General features: G+C 43.8%; 1 protein-coding gene across 1 annotated transcript; it reads right to left on the reverse strand.

The window, feature by feature from the left end:
* Positions 1 to 2,988: 2,988 nt before the first annotated feature.
* LOC108496731 (solute carrier family 22 member 2-like) lies at positions 2,989 to 13,325 on the reverse strand. Its single transcript, XM_017813711.1, has 11 exons — positions 12,823 to 13,325; positions 10,804 to 10,907; positions 9,670 to 9,824; positions 7,268 to 7,436; positions 6,163 to 6,277; positions 5,959 to 6,065; positions 5,630 to 5,844; positions 5,266 to 5,374; positions 4,795 to 4,907; positions 3,622 to 3,721; positions 2,989 to 3,132 (listed from the first exon to the last, which is right to left on the reverse strand). The coding sequence occupies exons 1-11, from the start codon at positions 13,231 to 13,233 to the stop codon at positions 3,072 to 3,074; spliced, it is 1,659 nt and encodes a 552-aa protein (XP_017669200.1). The 5' UTR covers positions 13,234 to 13,325; the 3' UTR covers positions 2,989 to 3,071.
* Between the last annotated feature and the right edge of the window lie 2,452 nt (positions 13,326 to 15,777).

The raw sequence follows: 15,777 nt of genomic DNA on the forward strand, positions 1-15,777 counted from the left end.
TGGCCCATTTTACCCTGGTTCTGCCTTTGTTGGGGCAGGGAGGCAGAAGGGGGCCAGGAGAGCAGCCACAACAAGCCCAGCCCTCAGCCCCACATGCAGGGGATGAGCTGTCCTTACTCTGGTATCTTGGCGCTGTTGCACTCCCCCAGCTGCCAACACTCTGAGGCTTGGGGACTTCCCAAGCCAGATGTTGTCTGGTCACATTTCTGCTTCACTCCCTCACAGACTGTCCTGTAAATTTTTCTATTTGCCTTCCGAACACGTGTCCCGGGGCATCTGGCAGCAGCAACTCATATGTCGTGAGTGGGAAATTCATGAGGGAACACTTTCTTCTACTTCTTATAAAACTAATAGCACATTTCTATAGTGAGCAGGAATTAAGTCATGAGCCCAAATCACCTGTTCCAAGCTCCACCTGATTCTGCATGAAAGTAAGCACGTAGGCAGTAGCTGATTTACTGTCATAATTTCCTCTACATTCCTAAAAATCCTGGTGCCGTCAGTCGCTCTGTGCAATTCTTTCCAAAACCCAGTCAGTAAGGGCTCGAGGGTACTCTGAAACATGGAGATTTTATGTTCTCTTTAGGCACAGCTCTTGTAAAGTCCAGGTTTAAGTACTTAGGTGAGGGACAGGGTCTTTTTAAAGGGCTAGTCCCACTTTAATTAACCTGGACACTGCCCTGTTTGCATGCTCCTTGGGTTGCCAGAGTCAGATGGTGGTAGGCCCTTCCTTGGGAAGTGCTCCTTCCCAAGCTCCAGAGACAGCCCTGCCAGTGAGCTGGTTATGCTCCAGCAGCCCCAGGAACAGACAAACTTCAGCTGCTATTAAGAGGAAGGGAAGCTGGCAAACTGTTTTATCTGAAGCAGGAAGTGAGCTTGTCTCATGCCCTGGAAAAGATCTACTCCTACCACCCACTCAGAACACAAAGTCACTCCACATTTTGAGATCAACCATATGCAGCTGGACCTGATTTTACATATCTCTTAGACTTCAAGTCCAGGAAGAAATCCATAAATAGACAAAGGTCACCAGTAAGGAAATGAATGAAGCACATTTGCTCTTGTGCTCATTAAGGTGCCACCAAGAAGCAAATGCCATTATCACTTGTAGGTGACTGCAAAGCAAAGGCACACCACAGCCACAGTTGTAGCTCCTACTGTGGCAGTAGTGGTGCTTATGGAAATAAAACCCATGCAATGGGGTAAGGGTCTCGAGAGTCAGCTTTTGTAGTTACTCATTTATTCATCTCAGTATTTGCTTTGCTTGACTTGTTACTGCCTCCTCCATTTTCTTTCTGCAGAGTTTTCAACAGGTTTTGCATCAATGAACTGTAAGTCAGCTGTTCTGACAGATTTATTTTATTGCAGAGCAGAGACATCTCTGCAACCACAGCAGGAAACTAGCTCTGTAAGACATAGAATTACATCCCCACTGTCCTGTGAAGGAGCAAGATTCAGGACGTGAACAGTTCCAGGTACGGAGAAAAGCATACAGCAATTGGCAGGACTTTATTATATGGACCTTACAGTTACTATATGGGCTTTACTGTTATTATGTGGTTTCATTGTATTCACACTACACAGTGCACAGCCTGCACATGCCCAGGCTTGCCATGAGTTTGCCTGCTCCCTGCTTACCCCGCTCCTCCCCCTTTTGCCCGTGTCCCTATCCTGGTTTGTCCCCCTGCTTGTCTGTCTCATGCTCCGCCCTATGTTCTGGCCCTTTCCCCTCCCGAGCTGACAGAAGACTGTGTGCACAGGTGAATAGAGGATTCTACCTGCACCCTTCCTCGTGTCCCATCCCCTCTTCAGACTGCGGCACTGTCCCTCTTGCGCCTCTCAGGACAAGCTTGTTCCCCTCTGACCCTGAAGCAAACACTAGTTTTGCAACTGCCTGGGCCAAAGTCATGTCATTCCCGATCAGTCCCTGCGCTTCTCAGGGCAACCTTGTCATGGCTCTGCCTCACTGGACAACATGCTTTCCTGCCTCTGAGGCCCTCACAGCAACACTGAACATTAACTGAGGCTCAGGTCAATTGAAAGCAAGGGCAAGGTCACCATACTGCCACACTGGGAGGCAATTCTGGCAGAATTTCACTCTGCCTGCTAGAGTTCAGCATGCTTTGCTCAGATGGGAGCTTTGTCCCTGCAGGTGACTATCTAAGGGTAGAGGTGTCTTGTTCCGTGCTCACAGTATCCTTATTGAAAACCAGTGTTCCCCAGCAGTGACAGGGACCAGCAACACAAACAGCAAAGGGGAATCATAGGACCATTGTGCTTATTTTGCTTTGCAACCACAAGTCTGTTACATTTGCTCACTGGGATGGACTACGAAATTTGTGAAAGCTGCTGGGTGTTTCCTGGCAGACCCAGTGCTGTCCCTGATGTTGCCTGAGACACAGGACCCCTGGTCAGGGTCCTGCAGGTCCCTAGGCCTGAGCCCAGCTCACTCCAAAGGAATGCCCCTGTAGGGCACACTTATAAGGCTATTACCTTATGAAATATTATGAGTCTTTCACCTATGCACTCCTCTTCACACTCTGGAGTTGCCCCATGCCCATCTTATCCATCCCTGTGAATAGCCAATTAAATAGGAGAAAATAAAATAATTTTTTTTTAAGTCTGTGCAAATCTATTTCAAGTTGTAACATGAGTGAACTAGGTTTGTAGTTACCTTGATTCGCCAACAGACATAAGTCTCTGTTATATTATGCTGCCCCTTTGTAAGAAAAAACAAAGGCAGACTTCATGGAGGGATGGATCCCACCATTCCCAAGTTAAGATCTCTCCCCATGTTGAAGTCCACAGAGCTGGTAAAAGATTTCCCAGCTATAAAATATATTTATCTTTATATAGAGAGAGGGAAGCAACTCTGCAGCAATAGGGACAATCCCCTCAGAAAACCCTAAACATTGTAAATAAAAAATATGCAGAGAAATAAAAAAAAAATTAAAAAAAAATAAAATAAAATAAAAGAGGCAGAGGAAAGACTTTTCAGAGAGTATTTATTCCAATTTACCTTTCCATGCTACTGCCCTAAAGCAGACTACCCAGCAAGAGTTGCACCTTCTTCAGTCATGTTCTGCTGTTTTGACATGGAGATAGATTTTTTTGGCCTTTGGAGCACTTTGCCTGCAAGAATAACAAGACATGAACATCAACCAGGAATTAAGGTGTTCAGTGAGCACCTAACTTCAAGTTCTTCACCTGCTCTGCCTTGGCCCCAAGAAAATTATCTATTCTTCTAGGTTTGTTCTGGCTTCTTAGTAGATGCAGGTGCTTCACACACCACATGCGAAGCTGCTATCGAGACTGTCCTTTTTTTATTCTGCTATTAAGGTTTCTTTAAACACAATGTTTATTATTGCACCACATTTGAGAGACTAGTGCAGTTTTATTCGCAAGACAGTAAAGGCTTGGGCTACTTTTTTTCAGATGCCTAGGTGAACATGTGGTAAAAGGAGTCCAAAGTCTGTCCAGTGAGAGTCTTGAAATTAACTATCAACTTCTTGGAAACAAAGAAGGCAGCCAAGTAACCCCTGGGCTTCCCCAAGGGCCTCTGGACAGAGTTTTTGCCCAATTTCAAGTGAAAGCTGGTAAGAGGTCATCTTCACGGCTCACCTGTGAAAGTTTTCAACATCCTCCACAGTCTCAGGCAAAACTCTTCCTTTAGTTTCAGGCAAAAGCAACACCAATCCACCCGCAATCAAACCAAGAACAGCTTCAAATCAAACAAGACACAAAGAGTTTGTAAACATATACCAACTACAGCCTGACAGAAAGGACTTGTCAATGGCATTTTCTTATCTTCTTCATACAAGGTGTGCACCTCAAGCCTCTATATGCAAAACTGCCATGCCACCTCTGGAGTATGTGGCTGCCATATAGAGACAGCAAAAAGACAAGTTCTCTTGTGAGTTATGCACCAAACTAGGACACTTCAGACTGGACAGACAAACCTTCTGTCTTTAGAGGAAGGATTTATAGTGGAAAGAACCCTTTCCATTGCAGGAGTATGCCAGAAAACATATTCTATTTCTATGCTATTCACATAAGATTAGAAAATACATACAGAACGTATTATCTCCTAAACAATGTGATTAACTTCTCCACTGATAATTCCTTTTACCCAGTTTGTACATATTTGGCATATATATTTTAAATCTACTAAGCACCTTCTAGATGCCCTGTTAAAAACTGCATATTTTTATTCAATACATTTTTCCATAAATAATGTGCTGATCTAAAGACTCGGAAAAGTGTTGCAGACCCTGAACTGAGAGTTCAGGTCACTAGTCTGCAAGCACTTATCTTGCATTTATTTACCAGCCTCTTTCCAAATAGCTGGACAATAGCCAGTTAACAGACTGTAGGAATAGGTGAAGCATAACAGCCATACTTGTATTCCATTGAACAGGCAATTCTTTAGTTATGTGAAATTCTAGAGTTTGACTCCTGGACTAAGACAATATATCTCACAGAAGTGCAGTAATTCATCAGCTTTGAATCCATCAAATATTAATCTCAATTTTTTTCTCAGGTCTTTGCCACCTGTCGAACCTGTATTCACCTCTGACTTCCTTTAAAATGCAAGAAGAAATAATAAGGGCAAAGGAGATATGAATGCATAAACAAGCTCCAGCTTGTCATAAACTGAAAGCTATGGCTTTACAGATAGCAAGGAGCTTCTGCTGAACTTACAGCAGCTGACTCAGTGGCTTTTCCCTCCTTTTAAACTCGGGTCCCACTGCTGCACCCTGGGAGAGGCCAGCAAGGAGGTAAGGTGGCACTTACTGAAGACAATCAGTGGCAGATCATGCCAGACTTCCACCAGTCTGTAGACAATGAATGGGACGATGACTCCACCAACATCGCACAAGGAGGAGCAAACCATCACCCCGAGATTCCTGGTTCAGTAGCAAAGGGATCATGTTAGCATCAGAGTACTTCAGTTGGAAGGGGATGGATCACAACTCTGAGCCTTACGCAGGACAAATCTAAGCACTGTGTGGGATTTCAGATCCCTCACCCACCCTGGTTTTCTCCACTTTTCCCTTTATTTCAGTCATGTGTTTTCTCCTGTCTAAAAGTACATTTGTTCTCTTTATTAAGGTACCTTTTTAAAGCACTTTAATTGTGTTTCATCTATCAACAGTACTTGTGTAGCTCTGACACACTTGAGGATAACTTATCATAAAACACAACATACACATCAGCCTCAACTGTTTCCAGGCCAAATGCCAACTGAGGGGAGGATGAACCTACCTGATGTATGTTGGATACAGTTCAGTGTTTACAAAGCAAACCATTTCAAAAGCCATTGTAATTCCCATTCTCCCGATGCAAGCAGTAATCACTTTTAACCAATGTATATCTGCAGAGGAAATGCATTCAACACATTTAAAAGTATCCCAGTCATTTAGCAGGTGTCAATTAATACAACAGTGTTATTTTGGGGGACCTCTGATCCCATGTCAGTTGGTGTTTTTCAGAGACCTTGTTTCACCTGTGTAAGTGAGGGAATGGAAACAGTTAGCACTGCATGAGCACAGGGACCCTCACTAAGCAGCATGGAGGACCTGGATGACAGGGTGGAAAGCCCCCACAAGGTTTCATTCAGGTGACTTACCCTCAGGGATCAGGGCTGTGACAAGGCAGGCGGCCCCAGCCACCAGGTTTGACACAGCCCAGGGGTAGCGTCGCCCAACACGGTCAATAGTGACAAGGATCATGAAGGCAGCTGGGAACTCAACAAGTGCAGAATAGAGGAAATCCAGATACATGTTCCCACCAGCTATTCCCATGTGCATGATGAGCCCCTGGTAGAGGACAGAACTTGTGAACCTGGGCAGAGAAGAAAATCCTGGATTTGTTAGTCAGTCAGAGAACAGAGATCAGTGTCCTGAAGGAGTTTTCCAAACCAGCTTCAAAAACAGCTCTCCCACATTATATTCTTACCAGTTGTACATCAAAATGAGTGTGTTTTTTCTCATCTGTGGTGTCCTGACAAGGTCAATTAGTGAAGGTTTCTGCTTTCCACAGTCTTCCTCCTCAAATTTAATATCCTATGGAAGAGCCAGTACATAGGACATTAGGTTTCTGCTGGGAGGAACTGATGGAAGGTGATGCTTATTTACATGTACAAGCAAACCCTGAGCTCACCTCAAAATGGGAAGGGATCTTTTTCTGATTTTTTTTAGCCATATCACTGACAATTTTCATAGCTTTGTCATTTTTTCCTTGAGATATAAGCCACCTGGGAGACTCTGGGAGGCACCTACAACACAAGTGAATGACATATGCCAAAACATAAAGCCCACATAGTGCTTCCATGTATGCAGACTTAGGAGAGAGTGCTTTGATTGAATAGAGGCAGATGGCTTTTTTGTTTATGTGGGTGGGTTTTGTTTGTTACTTCCCACTTCCCCAGTCAGGAAAAGTAGTATATCCCACAGCTGAGATTAGAAGAGGAGCAGTTGAGGTAGCGGCTTTAATCAAAGAAGAGTTTATTAAGGATAAATCAGGGAAGGGATTTGAGTGAGAGTAGTGCTATCATCTTAGCCATCCCATTCACCACAAACCACAAATGGCTCCTCTTAGGGAGCCATTTTTCAGTGCTGGCATTACAGGTTAAGAAGTAGCAAACAAGCTAGAACTGGCTTACCAATTCAAAAATATGGAAGAAGGCAAAATTTTTTTTTCTACTATTCCTAACCTCTAGACACATCCAGACAATTTCTAAAATCTAAAGCACTCAAACCAAAAAATATCAATTAAAAAGCGAGGGGAGAAATAAAAATTAAGGTGAGCCCACGTGCTTTTTTTTTTGTTGTTGGACCACAAAAAACTGCAAATTTTTTTCCTTAGAATAATATGTTAACAACACATTACAGTTATGTTAGCATTAGACAATATCTCAACCATATTTTCAGTGTAGAGTCCACTAAATTATGCCAAGGCACTATCCTTTATGAAATGCTTAAAGAAAATAATAAATTATATTAATTCACTTTTCCCCTAGTATTTTTCAAATTGATCTGTCTTTTAAACACAGGTCAGGTGAGGTGCAGAGGCTAAGATTCAGTAAGATCTCAGTTGCTGAGGGGTCCTATATTTCCCTCTCCTTTTTGCTGTGAACCTCTTCTTTGCATCAAGAAGTGTGCACAACCAAAAAGGAATACCAACTGTCTTTCAGTATCAAGCCTCAGGAAGCATGAGAAGCTGTTTTTTTGGGTTGTGGGCAGAGGTAGAACACAAGCCCGTTTACCAGTAGTAGAGAAGGAAGAAGCAGGTTGGCAGGGTGACAGTGAGCTGCAGCCACCGCCAGTGAGGGATGGCATAAGCGATGGCATCAAAGACCAGGAGGCCAACGGAGAAGGCTGTCTGGTAGAGGATGCCCACCGTCCTCCGGTACTCTGGACCGACAACTTCTGTCACTGCAAACACACACAAAGACAGGTGAATGCCACAAGCACTCAGAGCAGGAGTAACTTGCTATGTGGGGACACTGGAAGACCAATACCATACTAACACCTTGAAGAAACCATCTTGGTAATCATGAGTTTCCCAGCATGTCTCTGGACAAAACCCCCTCATGCTTATACAGGAAGGTTTGCTTTTCTGTCACCCAAACTTCAGTAGAGAAGAAGACACTGCTCCCGGTCTTATACTGGCATAAGACATTCAGTACTGTCCTCTGTCATGGAGATCTTTGAGTAAATCAAGCATTCGTCAAAGTGCACAGATGGATTTCATTGTAAAATCTCATGCCAACATACACAATGTCTCCAACCCAATAACAAAGCAGAATATTTTGTTTCCAAAGTGACATCTTTCAGCCTGCATCTCACTCCAAGCATGCAAGAAAAGCCTGTATCACAGGATGGCACACAGCTCCTTGGTCAGGATGGCATCACAATTCATCTGCACTTTGCAACTCCACATCACAACATAGACCCAACCCCATCTTGTTGATATACAGAGTTAAAAGTAACTATTCCAGCAGGCAGGCACAACTGCACTCAATATTTTGTGTGCAGTTGTATGATGTCAAGAAAGCAAACTGATTAGGAAAATAACAGCAGTTATTTAGCAGCTAAAGGAAGCGCTGGGTTTTGGAATTACAGAGTAGCTAATACTGCTGGGCCAAATAATGCACAAAGATATCTCCTCAGGCTCAGTAGGACTGAGCCAAAGGCAGCTGAAGTGTAGACAAGTGCCTCAGGAGAGCAGGATAACAAGGTTGTTCTGTCCTTGTACCCTTCCCTGGGCATTCAGTATCGGCTACCCTTAGGGAAAGGATACAAGTCTAAGGGGGCTTTGGGGCTGATTCTGGGTGATATCTTTTTTATGGGAGAGTTTCAAGAGAATCCAGAAATAACAAGATATAACTGAGGGAAAACGTCAGGATAGGGTAAGTCATTGTCCTGAAAGGGACTTTGTGCTCTGAAATGGCATAAAGTTCCCCAGAAGAGATGATAAGGATTTCACTTGTGCCAAGAAAAGATTTAAGAGCATCTAGATTTAAGCAAGCATCTAGAAATGCACTGGAAGGAGCAATCACATCTTAGCAGAAGATAGTCTGCACTGTGAGATAGGTGCTTTAATTTTATTTATATCAGACACTATATAACTGCACAAGTAAGATGTCCCCACTAAAAGACTTAATGGAGGCTTAGGGCATTGACATTTTTTACCACTATCACAGTGAACTGCATCACTCAGAGCTATTTGGTAGAGCCACCTGATGTCCTAGCCCAGATAAGGCTCTGTTAGTCAGTATTGAAAATATTTAATCTGCTGCTTGAGTGATTGCCTGGTGTTGGCTATTTTATAGAAGAGATTGAACTCCATTCTAGAGAAATTAGAGAAGTCACATGGAACTCTCTACCCTGCACCAGAAAATGGTCCTGAGATGGCCCCAAATCTAACCTGGCCACACAGTGGTGCTTCACCACCAGACACAATTGGTGGAGGGCACTGGGAGAGGCATCCACAGAGGTTGGCACCTCTCATGGCTTAGCCTCCATTCAGACAAGTGGATACACAGATACACAAACACTTTGTCTTTCTCAGCAAGTACAAGCTGTTCTTCAGTTATTTTTAGGCTGCAAAGCCTCTGTTTGGCCTTTAATGCTCGTTGTGCCATAAAAATGCCTCAAATTTTCCCCACCCTCTTCTTGTCTCCTCTGTCATCATCCTGTGTGGAGCAGATGCAGTCTGCCTGGGGCCATCACCTTCCCCAGCCAGAGCGTGATGGGAGGAAGAGGAGCCCAGGTGCCTCTTCTTGTCTCCTCTGTCATCATCCTGTGTGGAGCAGATGCAGTCTGCCTGGGGCCATCACCTTCCCCAGCCAGAGCGTGATGGGAGGAAGAGGAGCCCAGGTGCCCAGATCTGCAAAGGTGAGCTGTGCCATAGGGGAGGAGAAGCCTGTCTCAAGGTAACAGCCCTCATATACCACCACTTGACTGAGCTTTGAAAGCTACAATTGTTTCTCTCTAATGACAGTGCTTGAAAATATCTTGAGAAGTCAAAGAGGGAGAAAACTCCTTGAGATAAAACACCATGGGAGGAATTTTTTAAATGGTTTTTGTTCAGGTATTTTGGATTGAGCTTTCTCCTTTATCTTCTGCAGATAGTCTTATGCCTGGGAGAAGATCCTGAACTCACCCAGGATGTAGCCTGCAGTCCAGCAGCCCTTGCTGACCAGCCCTTGCATGAACCGAATGATGACTATCCACAGGTAGGTGGGCACAAAGACCAGAAGGATTCCACAGAAAATGTTTGCAAGAATTGTGGTTAAGAGGCAAAATTTACGGCCAAACCTGGATTGGAAAATAATACACATGAAGCAAACCACTAGTAATGAAAGCACAGGCATTTTAAAGTAGTAAGAGGTTTGGAGGGGGGATCCAATTTTGCTATACAAGGGATAGAGACATGCTTTTATTCTTTGCTCATTACTCACTTATCTACTTTTCTAATCTACGAAAAGTTCCTGTGACAGTTGCTCTGCAATTCCACAAAAACTTTCAGAAAAGAAAGAATAGTCCCATATTTACAAATATTATATGGAGGGTGAAAATAAGTTGATATTATGACTCTGATATTACCACATGCACTAGATTTATAAAGGGTTTATATATCACAATCTTAATCTTCAAAACTCTAGTATGTAGGGATCTCCTTGTGAGGGGGCTGCATTTCACAGCTGGAGCAACTGGGAGCCTGCTATTTTAACAGTCCTAGGCAAGAGGGGAACAAGGAGGGAAATGGGCCTTCAGACACTGACAGTTGTTCCTCTTTAACATCAGGTGCCTGAACTAGGGAGTTTGACTGCTGACTCTGAACAGGGAGCTAAAGAGATTTCTGCTTTTTAACAGTGAGTGCTGCTGCACCCATCTGGCAATCTCTGTGCGAACAATTTCTAAGTTTCTCAAAAGGAAGCAAGATGTTCCCAAGCTGTAGCCACACAGAGTGTAACAGATCAAGTGGGAACTCCCAAACAGGAATTCCTGGCTTTGGTTAACACCCAGGGTTCTGATGTGGCACAGTAGGAAGTCTGGGGTATACGGTACTGAAATAGTCCTTGCAGGCTGCAGGACTCGCTGAGCAGATCTGTGCCAACCACCAAGTATAACCTAAGAAGCAGAGTACTTGCTCCTCATACTGTGACTAAACATTCAGGTGGTTGGCCTTATTTTGAGAAGAGCAGAGATTATCAGTTGCACAACCTTTATCTAAGTTTGGCTCCTGAATACCAATAAGGGAGGTCAGAGGGTTTTACTGTCAGCCCACACATACCTGTCTGCGATGTAGCCAATGTTTATGGAGCCAATAAAAAATCCAGCATTCACAGAAGACTGAAAGAGGTCCAACTTCCAGGAATCCTCACACACCAGGTCAAACTAAAGGAGCAACCACAGTCAGAGGCAAAAGAGTGAAATGAGGAGCTGGCTCACATCTGCAAGTCTCCTTCACTTCATTTAAAGATTTAAACTTGTTTCTGAGTCAATTCCTGTTTTGTCAGTTAAGTTAGTAGGAATTCTGTGTGCCAAGTGTCCAACATTAAAAACTGGAACAAGCCCTTGAGCAGTTTACTGGTATTTCAAATTCACATCTCATCTCTTTGCTGGAAAGAACATAGGCGAGCTATTACCTGTCAAAATTGGCACCCTAACTTGTGTTGGCCTTTGTTGATCAAACCATCATGGATCTGATGATCACACTGGGCTTTTCAAACAGCTTTTTGTATGCATCTGGAAAGCAGGTATTTTGTATCCAGGACCAAGCTTTATACTGCCTGGGTATCCACATATATTTGCCATCTGGTCTGACTTGTCATTCTTACTTGTAGATATACATAAAACCTACTAAAAAGCTACTAAGTTACTTCAAAACCCTCTCTTAATATGACTTTCTCATCCTGCTGGTAACTAGGTTTAATTGAATCTATGCACCTGAACATAAAACCAGATGCTTCTCTTGATGCTCTGTGGGGCTTTCCATGAGAATATTCTTCCATATGCAAATTTTTCCTTTGGCCAAAGTAACATGTCTTACACTGCACTACCCTTTCCCTTGCTTAGCTGTCAGAGCAATAGGACAACTTAACAGAGCCTGAGAGCTTTCACGGGAACAGTCACAACCAGAAACTCATTGATGAAATGCCCACACAGGCATGTGACATGTCTGGTTATCCCGTGAAAGAAGTGGCCCATGGGCCTAGCCTTTTACCCGCTTCAGCAGGAAAGGGAAGACTACTGATGTGAGAGCATGACTGCATGAATCTATACAGACTGCAAGTTTTTAGCTTCCAACAATCTCATGTGATGATGGTGGGGTCATATGGACCCCAGCACCTGGTGAAGCCTTTTGCAGCAAGATGTGCCTGCTGAGCTGTGCTGTGCAGGCAGCCTGGGTCACCCTTCATTTGAGGTGCCTGACTTCCTCACTTTAATATCATACAGCCCATATCTTGCTGAAAGAAGTACACTTACAGTACACCACCTTATATCTACTTCCAAACTCTCACAAAACTGTAAATTCTAAAGTTGAAAGAGCACAGAATTTATCTGCTCCTCTGTTTGTGTTAGACATATAAAGGAAAGAATCCTGACCTCGATGATCCCTAAAAATTTGGTGGAACTTTCTATTATGAAATCAAGCTTGTCATCCCAGTTACTGGTTTATTTTTAAAGTTAAAGCACCTAAACTGCTAAAGAACAGCAAGTAGCTTAAGTACCATTTTCAGTTTATTCACACCCCTTCTGAGAACACAAAACAGCCATCAGCTTTTCTGCAGTTTATTCCTGACTTAAGCTGTTTAACTGTGGGAAGCCATTACCTTCCTCCGCCCCTGCCCACCCCTCGACTGCCATTCATTCATATTTGAAACAAACTTTGAAAGACTTTATTCATTTAAAAAAAAAAAGGGGGGGTGGCGTGGGGGGAAGAAATTAAGACCTTTGCATTGTCCAGTTTTGTTTGCAGCACTGCAAGCTGCACTGTTTACACACCTCCACCAATTGGACCTCTCATGTGACAGAAGTTTCATTCAGAACTGGACTTTATCTACCTGGGGATTTATTTGCTGAAATACGCTTTGCTCTCAAGCTGAGCAGCCAAGGCAACACTTCAGAGCAAGGACAGAGACCAGATGACTTGCAAAGCCCCTGGCGCAAGCTCACAGCGAGAGACAATCCCTTCTCCAGGTAAGCAGGCGATATTTTAACACAGCCAAGGCTACACGGACCCCTTCCCACAACCCTCAGCTTGCCTCTAACAGAGGGGACAAGGTAAACGGGGCATATTTGTCTTTACCTCAGTCACGAGGGAGCTCCCTGGGGAGTCGTAGACCCAGCCGTCGAGGCAGGGAGCGAGGGGAACAGTGCTCCCATTGCCCACCAGGCTGCCAAGAGGGTCAGTGCAGCTGACACCCGTTGCGTTCCAGTCCGCCTCGTACCTCCTGCAGCGGCTGTTGTAACTGGACCCATGGCCATCCCACTCAGGAACTGTGTGATTCAGCTGCTCCTCCAGACTCCAGCCACACCGCTGGCTCAGCTCAGCTACCCCAGGACTGAAGCAGCGGTGCTCAGGGATGAACCCAAAGAAGACAACACCCACATACACTGGGGTGAAGGCAGCAGAAAGCAAACATAGGACAAAAAAGGTTTGCTTCTGGAACCTGTCAAATTCTCCAACATGCTCTAAAATGTCATCTAGGGTTGGCATTTTGGCATCAAAACCACCTCAAAAACCTCAACTATGTCCTCTCTGCAGCACTGATGTATTTAGTTGGCAGCAAAGCTACTTAAGTAACAAACACATTTGACCAAAAGTCAAGACTAACTCCATAAATTATTAAACTACATGTTGCAAGCTTTATTTTTTAGGTTTCATTTGAAATCAGACCTTAATTTACCCAGGCAAAATTTGCATTTAACCCCTAACAGAGCACTTATATGTTCCTTTTCTCCAGAAAAGCCCCTGACAGCCAAAACCCTTTAGGTGGTTTTTTTTTTGTTTGTTTTAATTAGGCTAGTCAGCTCCTCAAATAATAGGCATTTTTAAGAAGCAAACAAAGATGGAAAATTCCACCAACATCCAAGCAACATACAAGTTTAGTGCAGAGCAGCTGGGCACCACATGTGAGCAAAGTTTATTAACCAGAATCTGTAAAGAGTAGGTAAGTACACTGTGAAAAAGAAGTGTCTATGTGTTGACCCACGTGGCAGTAAATGAACAGCTTTTCTGAGAACTCCAGCATCATGTGTGTCTCATCTTTTACTTTCCACACTCTTCCATTTCCAGAGAATACCTCTCCCTGCCTCTACCATGGAACACAGTTGTCATCTCACCATATTTTTGCAGTGATAAAGAAGAGAAAAAGCATTCACTACAGAATTATGCACTGGGAATAGCTGTGGGAAGCCATAATATATAATACTTATGGCCAAAACAGCTAATTTTATCACAGAAGACCTGTAACACTAGGTGGACTTCACTGCAGGCACCTCAAATAATTACAGTTATATTATGTTCCAATGGTACTTTGTCCTGCCTGTGGATAGACACCAGCTACTCCTGTATCTTTTGCTGACAACAGCAGCTTCCATCAGAAAGAAAAGCATAAGGTTAACATTCTCAAGACAGAAAAAAAAGTGAAAAATGGCCTGGAAATATATTTAAATAGCTTAGGCAACAATGAAAAGAAAATTTAAAGACCTCATCTCAATACACTCCAAGAAATAAATCAGCTTAGAAGGCCATTCTGGCCTGGGGATTGAAACAGAACCTGGTCTCATCAGCCACAGAGCAAGAGTGGCCTAACCAGCTGTGAAAGCTGCTTTGCAGACCAACCCTTTAACATCATTCCCTACATCACACAGATGTGCTTTCTCCTCTCCTACTTCATCCTCTTCTCTGTCAAGAACACCTGTAACAAGATACCAAGAACTCCTCTTCTGTGGCCACTCACAGCTGTGCTACCCCAAGCACAGCACAGCACTACCCCACACCAGACCTTCACCTCCATAGCTACAGGGGCTCCACATGGAGCTGGGGAGGGGAACAGGGGCACAAGAGTGCACAGCAGTCACCACACTCACAGCCAGGCCTGGCAGCCTTCCTCAGCAAGAGGATGTGTACAGTCACCTGGGGCCAAAGAAACTGTAGTCAAAGCCTACCTGGGAAGCAGCTGAAGTTTAAAGACATTAGGCTGTATCTTAAAAATATACCCAGAAACCCCTCACATCACTTCTTTCCTAGCAGTTTTGTTTAAACAGTTGGTAATACTGTGCATAAGTTCCACACGGACTAAAAAAGTTAGATCCAGACTGCGCCCGTTTTCCTGATTTCCCACCATCCTCTCTACAGTCAGTTCAGAGAGGGGCTGGGTGGCACTGTGCATGGCAGGTGGATTTCTTAGAGACTCCTTTCACAAGGAGTCACACTGCTAACTGGTAAAGTTTCTGCTCCTGGCCCAGCCATTTGTACATACTCGTTTGGGCCCTGCTATTCTCATAACACTTCCCTCCCTATGGTTAAGTAGGGAATCCTACTAGTTAAATAATCTGATGAAGCAAGTCATGCATCCAGCTCTAAATAAGGTAAGATTCAGTCAGTCTACCTACAAATGCCTAGATAAAAGTGGGCAATAGTTCCAAGACCAGGCACTGAAGTCACTCATTGCTTTCAAATGCAAGTTAGAAATATAACAATGATATGGCTCAAATAAGCACCCCCAGACAGAGTATCTCTGTTCTACCTACACCTTGTTAGGCATGACCAGAACAAATGACACAAAGTGATTTTATGCATGGGAAATAACATCCTGCAGTGGGTTCATGGATCCAACAACTCCAAGATGCCAGCCTTGATGACTTAGGGAAGCAGCACTCTTCAACATCCATTGATGAGAACCACTGCAATGATAACTGACAGGATTAAAAAATGCACCGTCAAGCCTCTCATTCCCCCCAGACTCACCTAATCCTAAATATGAAAAATGCTGCTTTTAAGTTTGACAAGATGCAGCTTAAGCCAAACTGATTTACAGCTCCACTGGTAACAACACAAGAGAAAGAAACCCAAGACTGATAAAGAATACACCACTGGGGCTTACCTATATATTCTGATTTTTGTCATCAAACGTTGGTTCTCCTTTTCAGTGACGTGACTGAGGTATTAGCTATCACAGCAGAAAAGGATATCACCAGGCTGGCAAGCAGCATTACAGAGTAGTGTTAAGAAGGATTCCAGAACTGAGGCGTGGGA

The sequence above is a fragment of the Lepidothrix coronata genome, unplaced genomic scaffold, assembly GCF_001604755.1.
Source record: "Lepidothrix coronata isolate B3197 unplaced genomic scaffold, Lepidothrix_coronata-1.0 Scaffold42, whole genome shotgun sequence".
Lineage (NCBI taxonomy): Eukaryota > Metazoa > Chordata > Aves > Passeriformes > Pipridae > Lepidothrix > Lepidothrix coronata.